This window comes from Pleurodeles waltl, chromosome 4_2, assembly GCF_031143425.1.
Source record: "Pleurodeles waltl isolate 20211129_DDA chromosome 4_2, aPleWal1.hap1.20221129, whole genome shotgun sequence".
Classification (NCBI taxonomy): domain Eukaryota; kingdom Metazoa; phylum Chordata; class Amphibia; order Caudata; family Salamandridae; genus Pleurodeles; species Pleurodeles waltl.
In genome coordinates this window covers 806,949,640-806,963,775 of record NC_090443.1, presented here as the reverse complement: position 1 = coordinate 806,963,775, position 14,136 = coordinate 806,949,640, and the positions used below count along the sequence as shown (strand labels likewise).

The 14,136-nt window shown below is 46.3% G+C and overlaps 1 protein-coding gene across 2 annotated transcripts in view; it reads right to left on the bottom strand.

Annotated features, from left to right (window-relative positions):
* Positions 1 to 7,874, bottom strand: part of SERBP1 (SERPINE1 mRNA binding protein 1) — a 221,264-nt gene extending 213,390 nt beyond the window's left edge. Inside the window, exon 1 of one of the 2 annotated variants that reach the window (XM_069232469.1) lies at positions 7,478 to 7,874. In XM_069232469.1, coding sequence (XP_069088570.1) covers positions 7,478 to 7,748 — 271 coding nt within the window. In that variant the 5' untranslated portion in view covers positions 7,749 to 7,874. The remainder of the gene's footprint in view (positions 1 to 7,477) is intronic. The other variant, XM_069232468.1, reaches the window with a different exon arrangement.
* Between the last annotated feature and the right edge of the window lie 6,262 nt (positions 7,875 to 14,136).

Below are 14,136 nucleotides of genomic sequence, written 5' to 3'. Positions count from 1 at the left end.
TCACTCAGACTAAACAATCCACAGGAAATAGATTTGTACAATTGTACAAAACTGAATATTAAATTCTCTACCCAGTTTATAGGGGGGGCATCAAAACAGGATCTATTAGTAACAGCCCAAAGCACCCCACCCTCCTGAAAAATTATTGTTTGAGTGTAGGAAGGTAGCCTCTTTCTAGCCTTGTTTCCCCCACTTTTGGCCTGTTTGTGAGTATATGTCAGGGTGTTTTTACTGTCTCACTGGGATCCTGCTAGCCAGGGCCCAGTGCTCATAGGGTTTTCACTATGTTGTCAGTGTGTTTGATATGTGTCACTGGGATCCTGCTAGCCAGGACCCCAGTGCTCATGTTTGTGGCCTATATGTGGTGCCTAACTATCACGAGGCTCTGCTAACCAGAACCTCCGTGTTTATGCTCTCTCTGCTTTCTAAAATTGTCACTGCAGGCTAGTGACTAATTTTACCAATTCTCATTGGCACACTGGTACACCCATATAATTCCCTTGTATATGGTACTGAGGTACCCAGGGTATTGGTGTTCCAGAAGATCCCTATGGGCTGCAGCATTTCTTTTGCCACCCATTGGGAGCTCAGACAAATTCTTACACAGGACTGCCACTGCAGCCTGAGTGAAATAACGTCCACGTTATTTCACAGCCATTTTTCACTGCACATAAGTAACTTATAAGTCACCTATATGTCTAACCCTCACTTGGTGAACGTTGGGTGCCAAGTTACCTAGTGTGTGGGCACCCTGGCACTAGCCAAGGTGCCCCCACATCGTTCAGGGCAATTTCCCCGAACTTTGTGAGTGCGGGGACACCATTACACGCGTGCACTACACATAGGTCACTACCTATGTGTGGCGTCACAATGGTAACTCCAAACATGGCCATGTAACATGTCTAAGATCGTGGAATTGTGACAATTCCATGATCCCCAGGGTCTCTAGCACAGAACACGGATACTGCCAAACTGCCTTTCCGGGGTTTCCACTGCAGCCAACCCCTCATAGGTATTCTTCAGATAACGAATGCAAGAGCTCACCAGAGTTCCTCTGCACTTCCCTCTTTGACTTCTGTCAAGGATCGACCGCTGACTGCTCCAGGACGCCTGCAAAACCGCAACAAAGTAGCAAGATGACTACCAGCAACATTGTAGCACCCCATCCTGCCGGCTTTCGACTGTTTCCTGGTGGTGCATGCTCTGAGGGCTGTCAGCCTTCACCCTGCACTGGAAGCCAAGAAGAAATCTTCTGTGGGTCGACAGAATCTTCCCCCTGCTAACGCAGGCACCAAAAGACTGCATCACCGGTCCTCTGGGTCCCCTCTCACCCTTATGAGCGCGGTCCCTGGAACACAGGAGCTGGGTCCAAGTGTCTCCTACAGTCCAGTGGATAAGTCCTTGCCTCCCCATGCCACAGCAAACCAGAGTACTGCGTGATTTGCAGCTGCTCCGGCCTCTGTGCACAGCCTAGCCTGGGTCCCAGCACTCCGTCCTGCATGCTCAACCATCTGAGTTGGACTCAGACGTCATGGGACCCTTTTTTTGTGACTGAGTTCACAGAACTTCCAAGTGCCTGCTCCTGTACTTCTGCGGGGGCTCTCCGAGTTGCTGAGGGCCCCCTCTGTCTCCTCCTCCAAGGGGCGACATCCTGGTCCATCCTGGTCCCCAGCAGCACCCAAAAACCTCTACCGCGACCGTTGCAGCTAGCAAGGCTTGTTTGCTGTATTTCTGCGGGGAAACACTTCTGCAACAGCCAGCACACAGTGGGACATCTTCCATCCAAAGAAGAAGTTCCTAACCCTTTTCGTTGTTGCAGAATCTTCGGCTTATTCAACCCCGAGGCAGCCCTTTTGCACCTTCATCCAGGGTTTCCTGTGCTCCTGCCACCCCCCCTGGACACTATAGCGACTCTTGGACTTCGACCCAGGAATGTGTGGTTCTTGCAGAATCCCCCTATCATGACTATTGTGTCTTTCTGGGGTAATAGGGTAACTTTACTCCTACTTTTCAGGGTCGTGGGGTGGGCCATCTTGGACACCCTGACTGTTTTCTTACAGTCCCAGCGACCCTCTACAAGCTAGCATAGGTCTGGGGTCCATTCGTGATTTGCATTCCACTTTTGGAGTATATGGTTTGTGTTTCCCCTAGACATATGTTCACCTATTGAACCCTATTGTGATTCTACATTGTTTGCACTACTTTTCTTACTGTTACATACCTGTTTTGGGGCTGTGTACATATAACTTGTGTATATTACTTACCTCCTAAGTGAGGGTATCCCCCTGAGATACTTTTGGCATATTGTCACTAAAATAAAGTACCTTTATTTTTAGTAACTGAGTATTGTGCTTTCTTATGATATTGTGCTACATGATATAAGTGGTATAGTAGGAGCTTTGCATGTCTCCTAGTTCAGCCTAAGCTGCTTTGCCGTAGCTACCTTCTATCAGCCTAAGCTGCTAGAAACACCTCTATTCTACTAATAAGGATAACTGGACCTGGCACAGGGTGTAAGTACCACAAGGTACCCACTATAAGCCAGGCCAGCCTCCTACATTGAGAAGCCAAAAATATTAAAGAAAGTAACAGGAAATGTTATTTCATCAAGTCATTAGCTACAGGGTGGTAGATGGTGAAGGCGATAGGGGACAAATAAAATAGATCAGTACCACAAACATTTCACGTATCTGAAATCCAAGGCACAGTAACTTTAAATTTTCTATCCAAAAATAATGATTGTGGCCCAGTTAAGTAGCCAGGATTAGAACTAGTATGTCCAGGTGTTAAGCCAACAGCAATACACTCATCTTAATTTTCTGACCAAGCAGGTTCTGTCTTATAGCCTAGCCCTAAGCAAGACTAGTCTGCCGCCAAGTCAAAGTACTCCTAAAAATCAAGATATACTTATCAACTTAATCTGAAACCCCCAATTTCAAATTCCTTCACATTTTCAGAGTACTTCAATATATTTAGTTTTCAATGTTTATGCATATACTTCATTCATCTGCTAATTATATTTAATTTTCTAAACTTTATATAGTTTATTAATCTGCTAATTATGGTTAGTTGTTTAAACTGTATGTATATCTTAATCTTGTAATTTTATTTCACAAACCACCTGATTAGACATAGGGGGTCATTCTGACCCCCGCGGGCGGCGGAAGCCGCCCGCCTGGCGGGAACCGCCAGAAGACCGTACCGCGGTCATTCTGAGTTTCCCGCTGGGCTGGCGGGCGACCGCCAGAAGGCCGCCCGCCAGCCCAGCGGGAAACCCCCTTCCATGAGGATGCCGGCTCCGAATGGAGCCGGCGGAGTGGAAGGGGTTTCGACGGGTGCAGTTGCACCCGTCGCGATTTTTAGTGTCTGCTTGGCAGACACTGAAAATCTTGGTGGGGCCCTGTTAGGGGGCCCCTGCAGTGCCCATGCCATTGGCATGGGCACTGCAGGGGACCCCAGGGGCCCCACGACACCCGTTACCGCCAGCCAGGTTCTGGCGGTCAAAACCGCCAGAGCCAGGCTGGCGGTAAGGGGGTCGGAATCCCCATGGCGGCGCTGCCTGCAGCGCCGCCATGGAGGATTCCCTTGGGCAGCGGGAAACCGACGGGACACTGCCCGTTTCCCGTTTCTGACCGCGGCGGTACCGCCGCGGTCAGAATGTCCATGGGAGCACCGCCAGCCTGTTGGCGGTGCTCCCGCAGTCGTTGGCCCTGGCGGTCCATGACCGCCAGGGTCAGAATGACCCCCATAGACCCACAGGGATTCAGCGGCCAAGGATAAGAACCATTGTTCTACAGTAGCTAAAGTTACTATTTGTTTAATGAGACTCTTTAGACGCTTGAAATTGCCCACAAAATGCTGGCACCCATGCTCAATAGTAGAGGGCGGGGCAATGGGATATTAAAGTCATTGAGTAAGATGTGTATAAACAAAAAGATTGGTGTCCTGTGCAGGAGACTACTTTCCAAAATTGTTTTTATTTTATTTTTTAAGGGAAAAAGTCAAAGAATTAGCTCTCTCTTACACTAAGGCTGTAAAGGTTTCTTTTTCTCTCTCTCTCTCTTTTTTTTTTTTAAAACACTGAACTCAATGTAAAATCATTAGTAAGCACCAAGTGATACTTAATGCAATTGCGTCATCATACTAGTTACCAGTGAGTAATAAACAAGATATTGGATATTTTTTTTATTAGCAGATACTGTAACACTTTGTGGGAAAAATAATGTCAAGTAAATGTGCAAAGTTATTCGTTTTGTAATAAAGATTGACAGGGCTTTCAGCACATTCTGAAATTGCAGGTTGTTGGCAGCCGTGCACGAACAGGTCTACTCGGCTCACTAATATTCATTATACAGACCTTCAAAGTATAAACGGAACACGTGGTTGCACCGACAGAACAAACACCTATTTTCCTTATAATTTTTTATCATAGTGTGCCGGCGTGAATATAGCTTACTAGATTTTGTCATCTGCCTTCGTTTTTATTTACCTGCTCTTTTCACCTTGGCGGCTGTCATACTTTTGTTTTAATACTACACAGACATCCTGTCTAAGGGAGCGCAAGTGCATGCTGGATTGGACTGGAGATGGGGGCTTGATGGACTGAAGCCGAAGCTCTTCGTAAACTTCTTACAGAGGCTCCCTGAATGCATACGTTCCATTTAGTAAGATGTTTGATCATTGGGGTAATCGTGCGAAAGAGTTATCATGAAAAAAAATACGTTTTGAAAAGCGATGTTTCTACAAATCGTAAAGCCCGCATTCCACAGAAGACATGTGATGGTTTGTTTGAGAGCAACACAATAGCTACATTAGGATACAAAACTAAAATGTAACAATTGTAACTGATAAAGTGCATGATCCTGAAAGATTTGGCGGAGTAGTGAGGAAATGCTACCTTAAAAACTCTAAGGCTAAGCAAACTGTGTCCAGCTCAGCTGTCATGCTGAAGCTCACACCTGTTACGTCTACAATTAGAAAAAAATCCAAGGCATGTGGCGTACCGCTATAAAATGAAATACCCAATGCTGCTTTTCTCAGCGAATTGTACAACAGTGTTGAATTCTTAGTGTATTTCGTAGTTCCTCTGTGTCAGTTGAAAGGTCACTATTGTCAAAATAAATACTAAGACAATGTCAGCATAAGAAAGACGACTATAAATGAAAACTTGGCGTGGCAGTGAGTGATACAACAAACGAAAAAGGACAACGAAAAAAATGGTTCCTCGCTAAATCACACATTTTTCAAACACCCCGGTAAACGTGAAAAATATTTTATGCTACTGAGTAAAACGTTGAATCTGGCACTGTGTAGGAGCAGGCCTCACGGGCTTCCGTGGGTGTAAAACAAGTACGCTTAAAATACACCCGTGTGACGTTAAGCATTGTCCGATCTACCGGTATGGTAAAATACAACGTCAACTCAGCATGTATTTGCACGCCTTCAGCAAGTTCCTCCTATTCAACTCGTCAATGGATAGGACAGTCACCCCTGAACACTGCATTTAGCCAATAGGGTAGATATGGGTAAAGAGTGCAAGCCGAGCTTAAATAGTGCAGATATGCCACATGCACATAAAAAGCTAAGCCAGTAACAAAGCCAGCGAGATAAAAAAAAAAAAATCAGTTTACTCAAAAAGTTAACACAATCGCCTCCATGAACGACTCTATAGAAAAAGGCATGCTAGAAACCCGGTCCCCTAAAACGGGACTTGTGTACGCTGTGATAAATTGTAACTCCTGTTTTGGATGCCAGTCATTGCAAAACAGTATATAAGCAGCGTCTTTAAAAAAAAAAAAAAAAAAAAAAAAAAAAAAAAAAAAAACTTACCAAATTGCTCGAGTTGCAGTTTGAAAACATGGCAATGTTATGCTTAAACTAGAACACTTTCAATGCTGTGCCGGACGTGTGCCATTATATACATATCAATACCACGATACAAAAAGACACCACACAACATTTAAACTCGCATAAGGTACACCATAACATCTACTCTTTAAACAAAATACCATTCACACAAAAATAGAATGCAAAAGCAACACAAAGCTACCAATGATTGGATGTGGAACATGTTAAAGTAATGTATATTATTAGAATCAAACTTATTTCTACTTATCGTCCCTTTCTGACAAGAAATGTCAAAAGGTTTGTTGGATATACTACACAGCAGAAGCAGAGTTACAGGGGGGCTTGGGCCTCTGACTAATAAAATGTTTTTTTTCTAATTAAGGCTTACGATTCGCTGGAAAGTAACATGAGAAGGTAGTTCGTAAGAAGAGTGGCGGTGCTTGCAAACGCATGTTGTGCAGCTAAAAACTGCAATATGATGGGACGCTTTCTAAAGAAAGCGTGTGAGGAGCTAAAGTCCAGCCTACAACAAAAGATACACAAAACAAATGAAAGTACGACCCCCTTTAATTTAATGACAGCTGTGTCAACATCATTTGCCCAGTTAAATACGATGTTTTACTACTTCAAATGCATAACCGCATACAAAGTTTGGTGAATGAGAATTGTTCCGCATTACTCCAACGAGATGGGACAAGTAGTACAGATGTCCCTTAACAGGCAAGTAACTGACTCCAAGGCACACATTTTTAGTTTCAAGACTGGTGGTTTTACCAATTTAAAAGAAATAAGATATGCGAGTTTTAGCAAACTGGTCGCCCGCGAGGTGCAATATGGGTCATGGCGACACAAAACAGGTTAGAGTACCACGTGCGTAGTCCGAAGAACAGAAGACACCTATGATCTGTAAATAGTAAATATGTCAACTCAGGGGTTCCAGATACATAGTGTAACACTGACTACAGTATTTTGGGGCTGTCACGCATCAAGCGTCTATATCATAGTGTTACCAGTAACCATTCACACATAATGAGTGATAATCACATGCGGATGTCGTGACGGGAGAGTAAACAAAAAAGTCTATTTCGGAAGCTACTACTCACATCTGACCCGTTTCAAGTGTGCAGATCGAACAATGGGCGGGACCCGCACTCCCGCCAAAGCAGTACCTACGGCTTCCCAGGTCAAGGACGGTCAGAGGCACAGCACTCCCCTGCGATGCATTATACGCATGGGCCCTTCGCAGGCTTAGCTCCCGCGGCGTAGGGCGGGCTCCTATTTGGGGCCATGTCATTATCCCGCCCGAAGGGAGGCGGTACCTGCCAGTGTTGTGACAGCCATGCCCCCACTCCGCCTCACCACGAGGTGTGAGGCCTGCAAGCCATGCCACGGTAAAGCCGCGGGTCAGCTTTACCGGGGGCAAGGAGTTTTAACAACAACAAAAAATTCAGTTTAAACGGAGCGACCTGTGCAAAAGACGCTGGAAGATGCAGTGACTGTTTCAGGAACATTAAAGCACAAAACAAATGCACGGCACCTCCACGAGCGAGGCAAGTGGCGTAGTTCTAAGAACACGGTTGGAAAAAGCTAGGGACACCAGCCGACCCGCCCCCCTCCCAACTGCACTCACCCTCCTTTTTGAGCGTGACGGGCGGCTGCAGCGGTGTCTCGTCCTTCTTGTCGGGTAGAGGGTTCTTGCGGTCCTTCTGTGACTCCTTTCTGAGCTGCTTAGCAGCCTGAGCCGCAGTCTTCCCTGATCCCTGGCCACCAGGACCACCACCGCTCTCCTTCTTACTCTGCGCGGCCTTGAGCACCTCAAATGGGTCCGACTCGTCGTCGAAGAGCTGGTCGAACCGGTTGGTTACGACGCAGCCGAAGCCTTCCTGTAGATGTCCGGGCATGATGGCCCCTTTTAGCGGCGATACTCCTCCGATACGGCGGGGCCTGGAGCGAGCGCTCGCTGTCTGAGTGCCACAAGATGGCTGGGAAAGAGACCGTCTTCTCTTCCGGTGCCTGTGAACATCCGGGACTTCCAACCCCTGAGCATCACGGGGGGTGTAGGCCGCTTACGCCTGCACTTGGGGCTGGAACCAATCCCTTCACGACCATCGAGACTGCAATTCCCGGCATGCGCTGCTCTGCTGTTTCTACGCTGGGCCTGCGCCTGTTCGCAGTTCAGAAGGGTATTGGACAGCCCACGCTGTAAACAGCACTGCACAGGGATCCGACGGCTGGGTACCTCGCCTCGTGCTATGAGCTTCCCTGAGACAGGCATTTCGGGAGGCCTTTTTTGTGAGCCCCGCGAGACTGATAGATAACCGGAGGCTGAGCTGCAGACTCGGGACCTGTTCTGCTAATAATGCCCCACGTACAAGGCAGCCATTATCTAAGTCCATAAGTGGTTCTGAGGACATTAGCACGCTCATTGGTCATTCCTTTGTAGGATTGGGGAATTCCAATTTGTGGCTAAAAATGTTGTATTTTCTGAACATCGATTTTCGTCTTGGGCAAGTGCTCCTCATTAAGTTCCCACCTCCAATTACAAGAACAACGATCAAATGCAGAACCGTTTCTAAAGTTTCTATCGCAGAGCGATAAACCTTCACAATTCCAGGCGTGAGTAGCTCGCCCGTTCCAGGTTTTGCATTCTGGGATTTTTAGTCCTGTTTAGCACCTTATAAAATAAGGACTGCTGATCCCAGAATGCAAGGCAAAAAACGGTCGTAACTTCCAGTTTATATGCTATGTTCTCGTTCTTGTTCGTGGGTGGAAAGTTGATGGGAGGAATTACCCGGGAAGGGGTGTGGGTAGTTAAGAGATGTAAATTGGAGAAGAGGGAATCAGAATCACTTTATTCTGGAGGCATACAGCATCCATAAAAATAAAAACACTTCATATACATTAAAATCATGAAATATTTACATGTTAAAAACAATTGGTAAAATTAAAAAAAGATTAAATGATTACTCGGTGACAGCAAGATCTTACACATGATTAAAACAGTAGTGCCAGCTTATTCAAAGAGCATTGTGCTACGAGCCTGAACAACAGACCCAAAAAATAAATTAACATGTAAAAACTGGTCTTGTCATCTAATTACTGTTACAGAAAGCGAGCTTGAATTGTCTAATATTACAATGTTTAATAAGCAAACAGTTTTCCCAATGTCCCTGCGCACAGAAGCGATAGTGGGTGAGCTTTCAATGACCAAACTCAAATCATTTGCCACAGTGGATTTCCCACTTACTGCACATGTTTTTTATTTATATTAATGTTGGACTCTGGGTCAGCAAAAACCTGTTGCAAGCTAATCTTTTGGTAAGTTGACTTCACACATGCTAGCCAGGGATTTGAGAGTCCCCTATCACACGCAAGGCAATACTTAAGGATATTCATAGTCCAACGGGTGTCCTCATTTCTCCATACAGCCAACCATAATAGTGGAGGCGGGTGTGTGCTCTGATGTAATCTTCTAGATAGGGCAAACCCAATTATCTTCATGTCCATCCTCCCTGATCCAGTCCTCACTACTGAGATCTCATCTCCTTCTAGCAGACCCAATTCCATGTCAGGACCGGAGGCTTCGGATTATGGTTTCTCTCTCTTTACTGCACAAACTCAGCAGCCAATGAAATTTGACAAAACAAAAGAACTACATTTCCCATAAAACCCAGTAGTTCATGTCCACCAATCATAGGGAACCTGTCCGCATATCTGACTTTCAACGTAGTCCTTCCTCTTTCTTTGCTGCTGCAGCCAGAGATAAGTGTTTTTCTTGAGTCACTGTGCTTTATTCGTTTATGTTGATTAATTGTGTAATTTTTGCATAGCTTGGAGCGGGCTCTCCACCCGCGCCGCGGTGCATGTCTTGTGTGGCGCACCCTTATTTAAATAGTTTTCTTTGCCCTTTTCTACGATCAAAGGGCTCAGCATTTGCCAGTGGGCGTGTCCGCTTATTCGCTTAGGAGTCGTTCCGACTCCTAGACCGCGGCGCGCGCTAGAGGACAAGTCCTCTTTCAATGTTTATGCTCGCGCATGTGTCGTCCTCGTTTCTTCCTACGCAAAGAGAACGAGGTGTTTGCTGCGCGTTCGGAGGCACGAGAGAAGCTATTTTTAGCTCGTCTCTCCTCCGTAAAGCAAATTCGAGCCCTGGAACGCCCGACGGGGCGATTTTAACGTACAAGGCCTTGCAGAGGGGAAAAGCAGGAGCTCCCTCCACATTTGAACGTTTGGCTGTGATATTAATATAAATAAATAAATAAATCAGTATCAATTTGATCATTTTCCTGCTGGGTAGTACTATTCCCCCGTGATCTCCTCCATACCCTCTGTTCCTATGGCGTACTACACTGGAGAGGATGATTTTTATCAGGACCACCCTGATTCTATAGATGGCCATATGGAGGAAAGACTAGTGGAAGCTCTGGGCTACCAAGTCCAGGATTCCGTGAATCAGGCTCTTCGCAACGCTCTAAAACCTTTTGCTCGGCCCTTGAGACGCTTTGGGCAGCGTGAATTGAGGGGTCGCCCTCTAATGGATGCTGGTTTGCAGCCCGACCAGCTACCTAATCTAGCTATGACCCAGGGAGCCTTAAAAAGACTGTTGTCATCAGCTGATATCCTAGCAAATATGGCCGCATCGGTGATGCAAGATCACAGCTATGATGTTTATTCATCACTAGACACGTCTGAAGTCAACAGAGAGGCCTCTGCTAGACCAGACGGTCTTTCTTCCTCTGCTCGGTCCTCCAGCTCGGACCAGGATTAGGAAGACCCCCAAACCAGTGGGGAAGCGTAAACGCGAATCCCATAATACGCAGGGATGTGGCTCTTCCTACCGCAACCTTTCCTTTGATCCTGAAAGTATAATTCATCCCAGATCCACAGAATGGCTCTCGTGTGAGGAGGTTACTCAGTACATTCAAGATCATATTCGCAAAGGGTTTGACCGTGAGGTTCGGAACACCCTGCGTTCAGAATGTCCCCGTCCTTCCCTGCAGGGCAAAGTAACAGAGACTCCGGATTTAGACCCAAATATGGCGACTTTCATGTGAACATTTTCCAAGGATCCTAAAGAAGGTCTGGATCGCGCTTGGAAGAACTGTCAAGACAGACTTCTTGATATCTCTGGTCCTCTCACGAAGATCCTCGAGTTAGCCGTTCAAGCTAAGGAGTCTGAGTCTTCTATGGATCCTCAGACAATTTTTGAGTGGGTTCAACGAGTAATCTGTCTTCTGGGCAATGCGGACTATGGAACGCAGACGCTCCTTCCTCATGAGAATTGATCCTAAGTTGGCGGATCTAGCTCCCAATGACGCAGGCCCTGCATCTAATGGGTTACTTTTTGGTGACAAATTTGTGAAGGATTTGGGGAAGTATGTTGCCACTTTTTCTGCCTTGGATAAGGCTCAGTCCTCTATGAGAAAGATGTTTAATAGAGGCCTTTTTGCCATGGCTGGACGCTTTAGAGGCCGAGCGCCGGGCCGTGGCTTCAATCAGGCCTCAGACAATTCCGATCAGCAGGGACAAGGATACTATTCCAGGTCTGGATTCTATCCCTCCCGAGCCCACACAGGTAGAGGCCACGGTTACCGTAATAGAGGCGGTGCCGACTCCGCTGAAGGGCCCTCCACAGGTGAGAATTATTCTATTTTCAGAAGTTTTTCTGGGAGGGAGATTGAAAGATCATTTAAGAGCATGGGAACGGGTGTCTCAAGATCTGTGGATCCTTCAGACTGTAAGGGTACAGGATAGAGTTTTATGCCCCTCCTCATCAAACAAACTTTCCTTGTCCTCTCCTTTTTTCCCCAAACAGACGGTTCTTTCATAGACAACGAGATAGCTCGATTACTCCAGAAACACGCCATTTGCCGTTCCGAACCGCACCCAAAGGGGTTTGTAAGTTCGATCTTTCTGGTTCAGAAGAAAGGAGGGGGCCCCCGGTTAGTTCTCACTCTGAAGGAATTCAAATCCTGGGTGGTCTACCGTCATTTCTAGATGGAGGGCATCCATCTATTAAGAGACCTTCTGTTAGAAGGAGATTGTTTAGTGCAGTTAGACCTAAAAGATGCTTATCTTTCGGTTTCCATCTTCGAGCCTCATCGACGGTTCCTCCAATTCTGTTGGCGGGAGACTTGGTACGAATCCTCCGTCCTTCCTTTCGGTCTGTCGTCCACTCCTTGGTGTTTTACCAAACTTTTAAGACCAGTAGTCCAGCTACTCAGAGAAAGGGGTGTTCGCCTCATTATTTATTTAGACGACATTCTGATCATGGCTCAATCAGAAGAGTCAGTCCTCCTTCTCCTGTCATGGATGGTTCAGCTCCTGCAGGTTCTGGGATTCCTGATCAACTTAGACAAATCAGTGTTAACCCTGTCCAAGGTTGTAGAATTCTTAAGTTTTCAGGTAGACTCCATCAAAGCACAATTGTTTTTACCTCTAGCAAAGAGGAAATCCATCAAGAAAGAATTGAGGAGAGCCCTTGCCTCTCAGACTATATAATTGAAGACCCTAGTGCGTCTGGTGGGTCTATTGGCTTCTTCAATACAAGCAATTTTTCCAGGGCCTCTTCACTATCGAGCAATGCAGCGCTTGAAGATTCGTCATCTCTGCAGGGGCCTATCGTACGCAGAACAGATTGTTCTGTCGGACAAAGCCAAATCATAAATCAATTGGTGGTTAGCGCACATGGATGCCTGGAACGGCAGAACCATCTTTGCATGGAGTCCGGAGATAATTACAGAGTCGGATGCCAGCCGGTGGGGCTGGAGAGCCCGTTGCGGCTCGGTTCAGACAGGGGGTCGTTGGTCCCAGGAGAAATTATCCCTTCACATCAATTGCCTGGAACTGCTAGCGGGAGCATTTGCTATTCGATCCCTGTCTCCGCGGCAGGGGAAATGTTGTATTCTTCTTTGGATGGACAACATTTCAGCAGTTCAGTACATCATTGCGAAGGAGTTTTGGCAGCTTTGTCTTCTCCATCACATATCAGTGATGGCGGAATATATTCCGGGCTGAGCCAATCTCATTGCGGACTGGAATTCTCGATTCCTCAGCGATGGAAGCTGGATCCTCTGATATTCAACAAGTTGAACTCTCTATGGGGTCCTTGCGGGGTAGATCTGTTTGCCTCAAGACTCAACATTCAACTGACATGTTCCTTCAGTTGGAGACCGGACCCTTTGGCGGCCGGGATGGATGCATTTCTTCAGTCTTGGGAGTCGGGAATGCTTGATGCATTTCCCCCTTCAATCATGATTCAGAGAGTACTTTCTCAGCTGAGGAGACAGAGGGCAGAATTGATTTTAGTGACGCCCATTTGGAAGGCTTAACCTTGGTTCCCATTGGTGATGTTGATGTCATGCGCCCCCCGTGGCGATTCCGCAGGCCCCTCGACTATTGTTAGATCCGGTGGGATCTCCCCATCCACTGATATGGAGGGAGTTTCGGACAACGCAATGTTCTTCTTGTCTCACTCTTGGGCTCCTTCCACTCATAAACGATATCAATCTGCCTGGAAGAGATGGGTGTGTTGGTGCAATCAACAAGGTATTGATCACTTGGGGTCCTCCATTGTTATGATTGTCAATTTTCTGTCAGAGCTAGCATCGCACGGTCTGGCCTATAGAACCATTAATAACTTTAGATTAGCTATTTTGGCGGGTCATCCCCATATAGAAGGTAAACCGACTGGGGAACACCCCCTTTAGTGTGTAAGTTACTTCGGGGAATTCGCATGGTATCCCCTCCTCAACCTAAATAGTCGTCCCTCTGGGATGTAGATATTGTTTTAAAGTTTCTAAAATCATGGCCATGCAATGAGGATCTTTCGTGCAAGCAGCTTTCAGCGAAGTTGACCATTCTGTTGTGTTCATTGTCATGTCGCAGAGTGTCTGTCGGATGTGCGAGCTCTGGATTTGGCATGTAGAGTATTTACTCCTTCAGGAGTTTCATTTACTATTTCCAACCGTACTAAGACATTTTCCAGAAGTGTTTCATATCCAGCTTTTCCTCATCACCAAAAGTTATGTATTGTAAAATGTTTAAAAGCTTATGAGGAACATAATAGAGAAGTACGCAAAAATTTTCAGGGCCAGTTGTTGATTTCCTTACAAAAACCTTTTGGTCCTGTTTCGGCAGCAACGTTAGCATGTTGGATCCGCTGGATCCTACAAGAAGCTGGCATAGATGTTTCTCAATTTGGGGCACATTCTGTCAGGGGAGCGATGGCGTCTAAGTCATTCTCGAATGGTTCTCGGTTGGAGGACATTATGAGAGCGGCTGATTGGT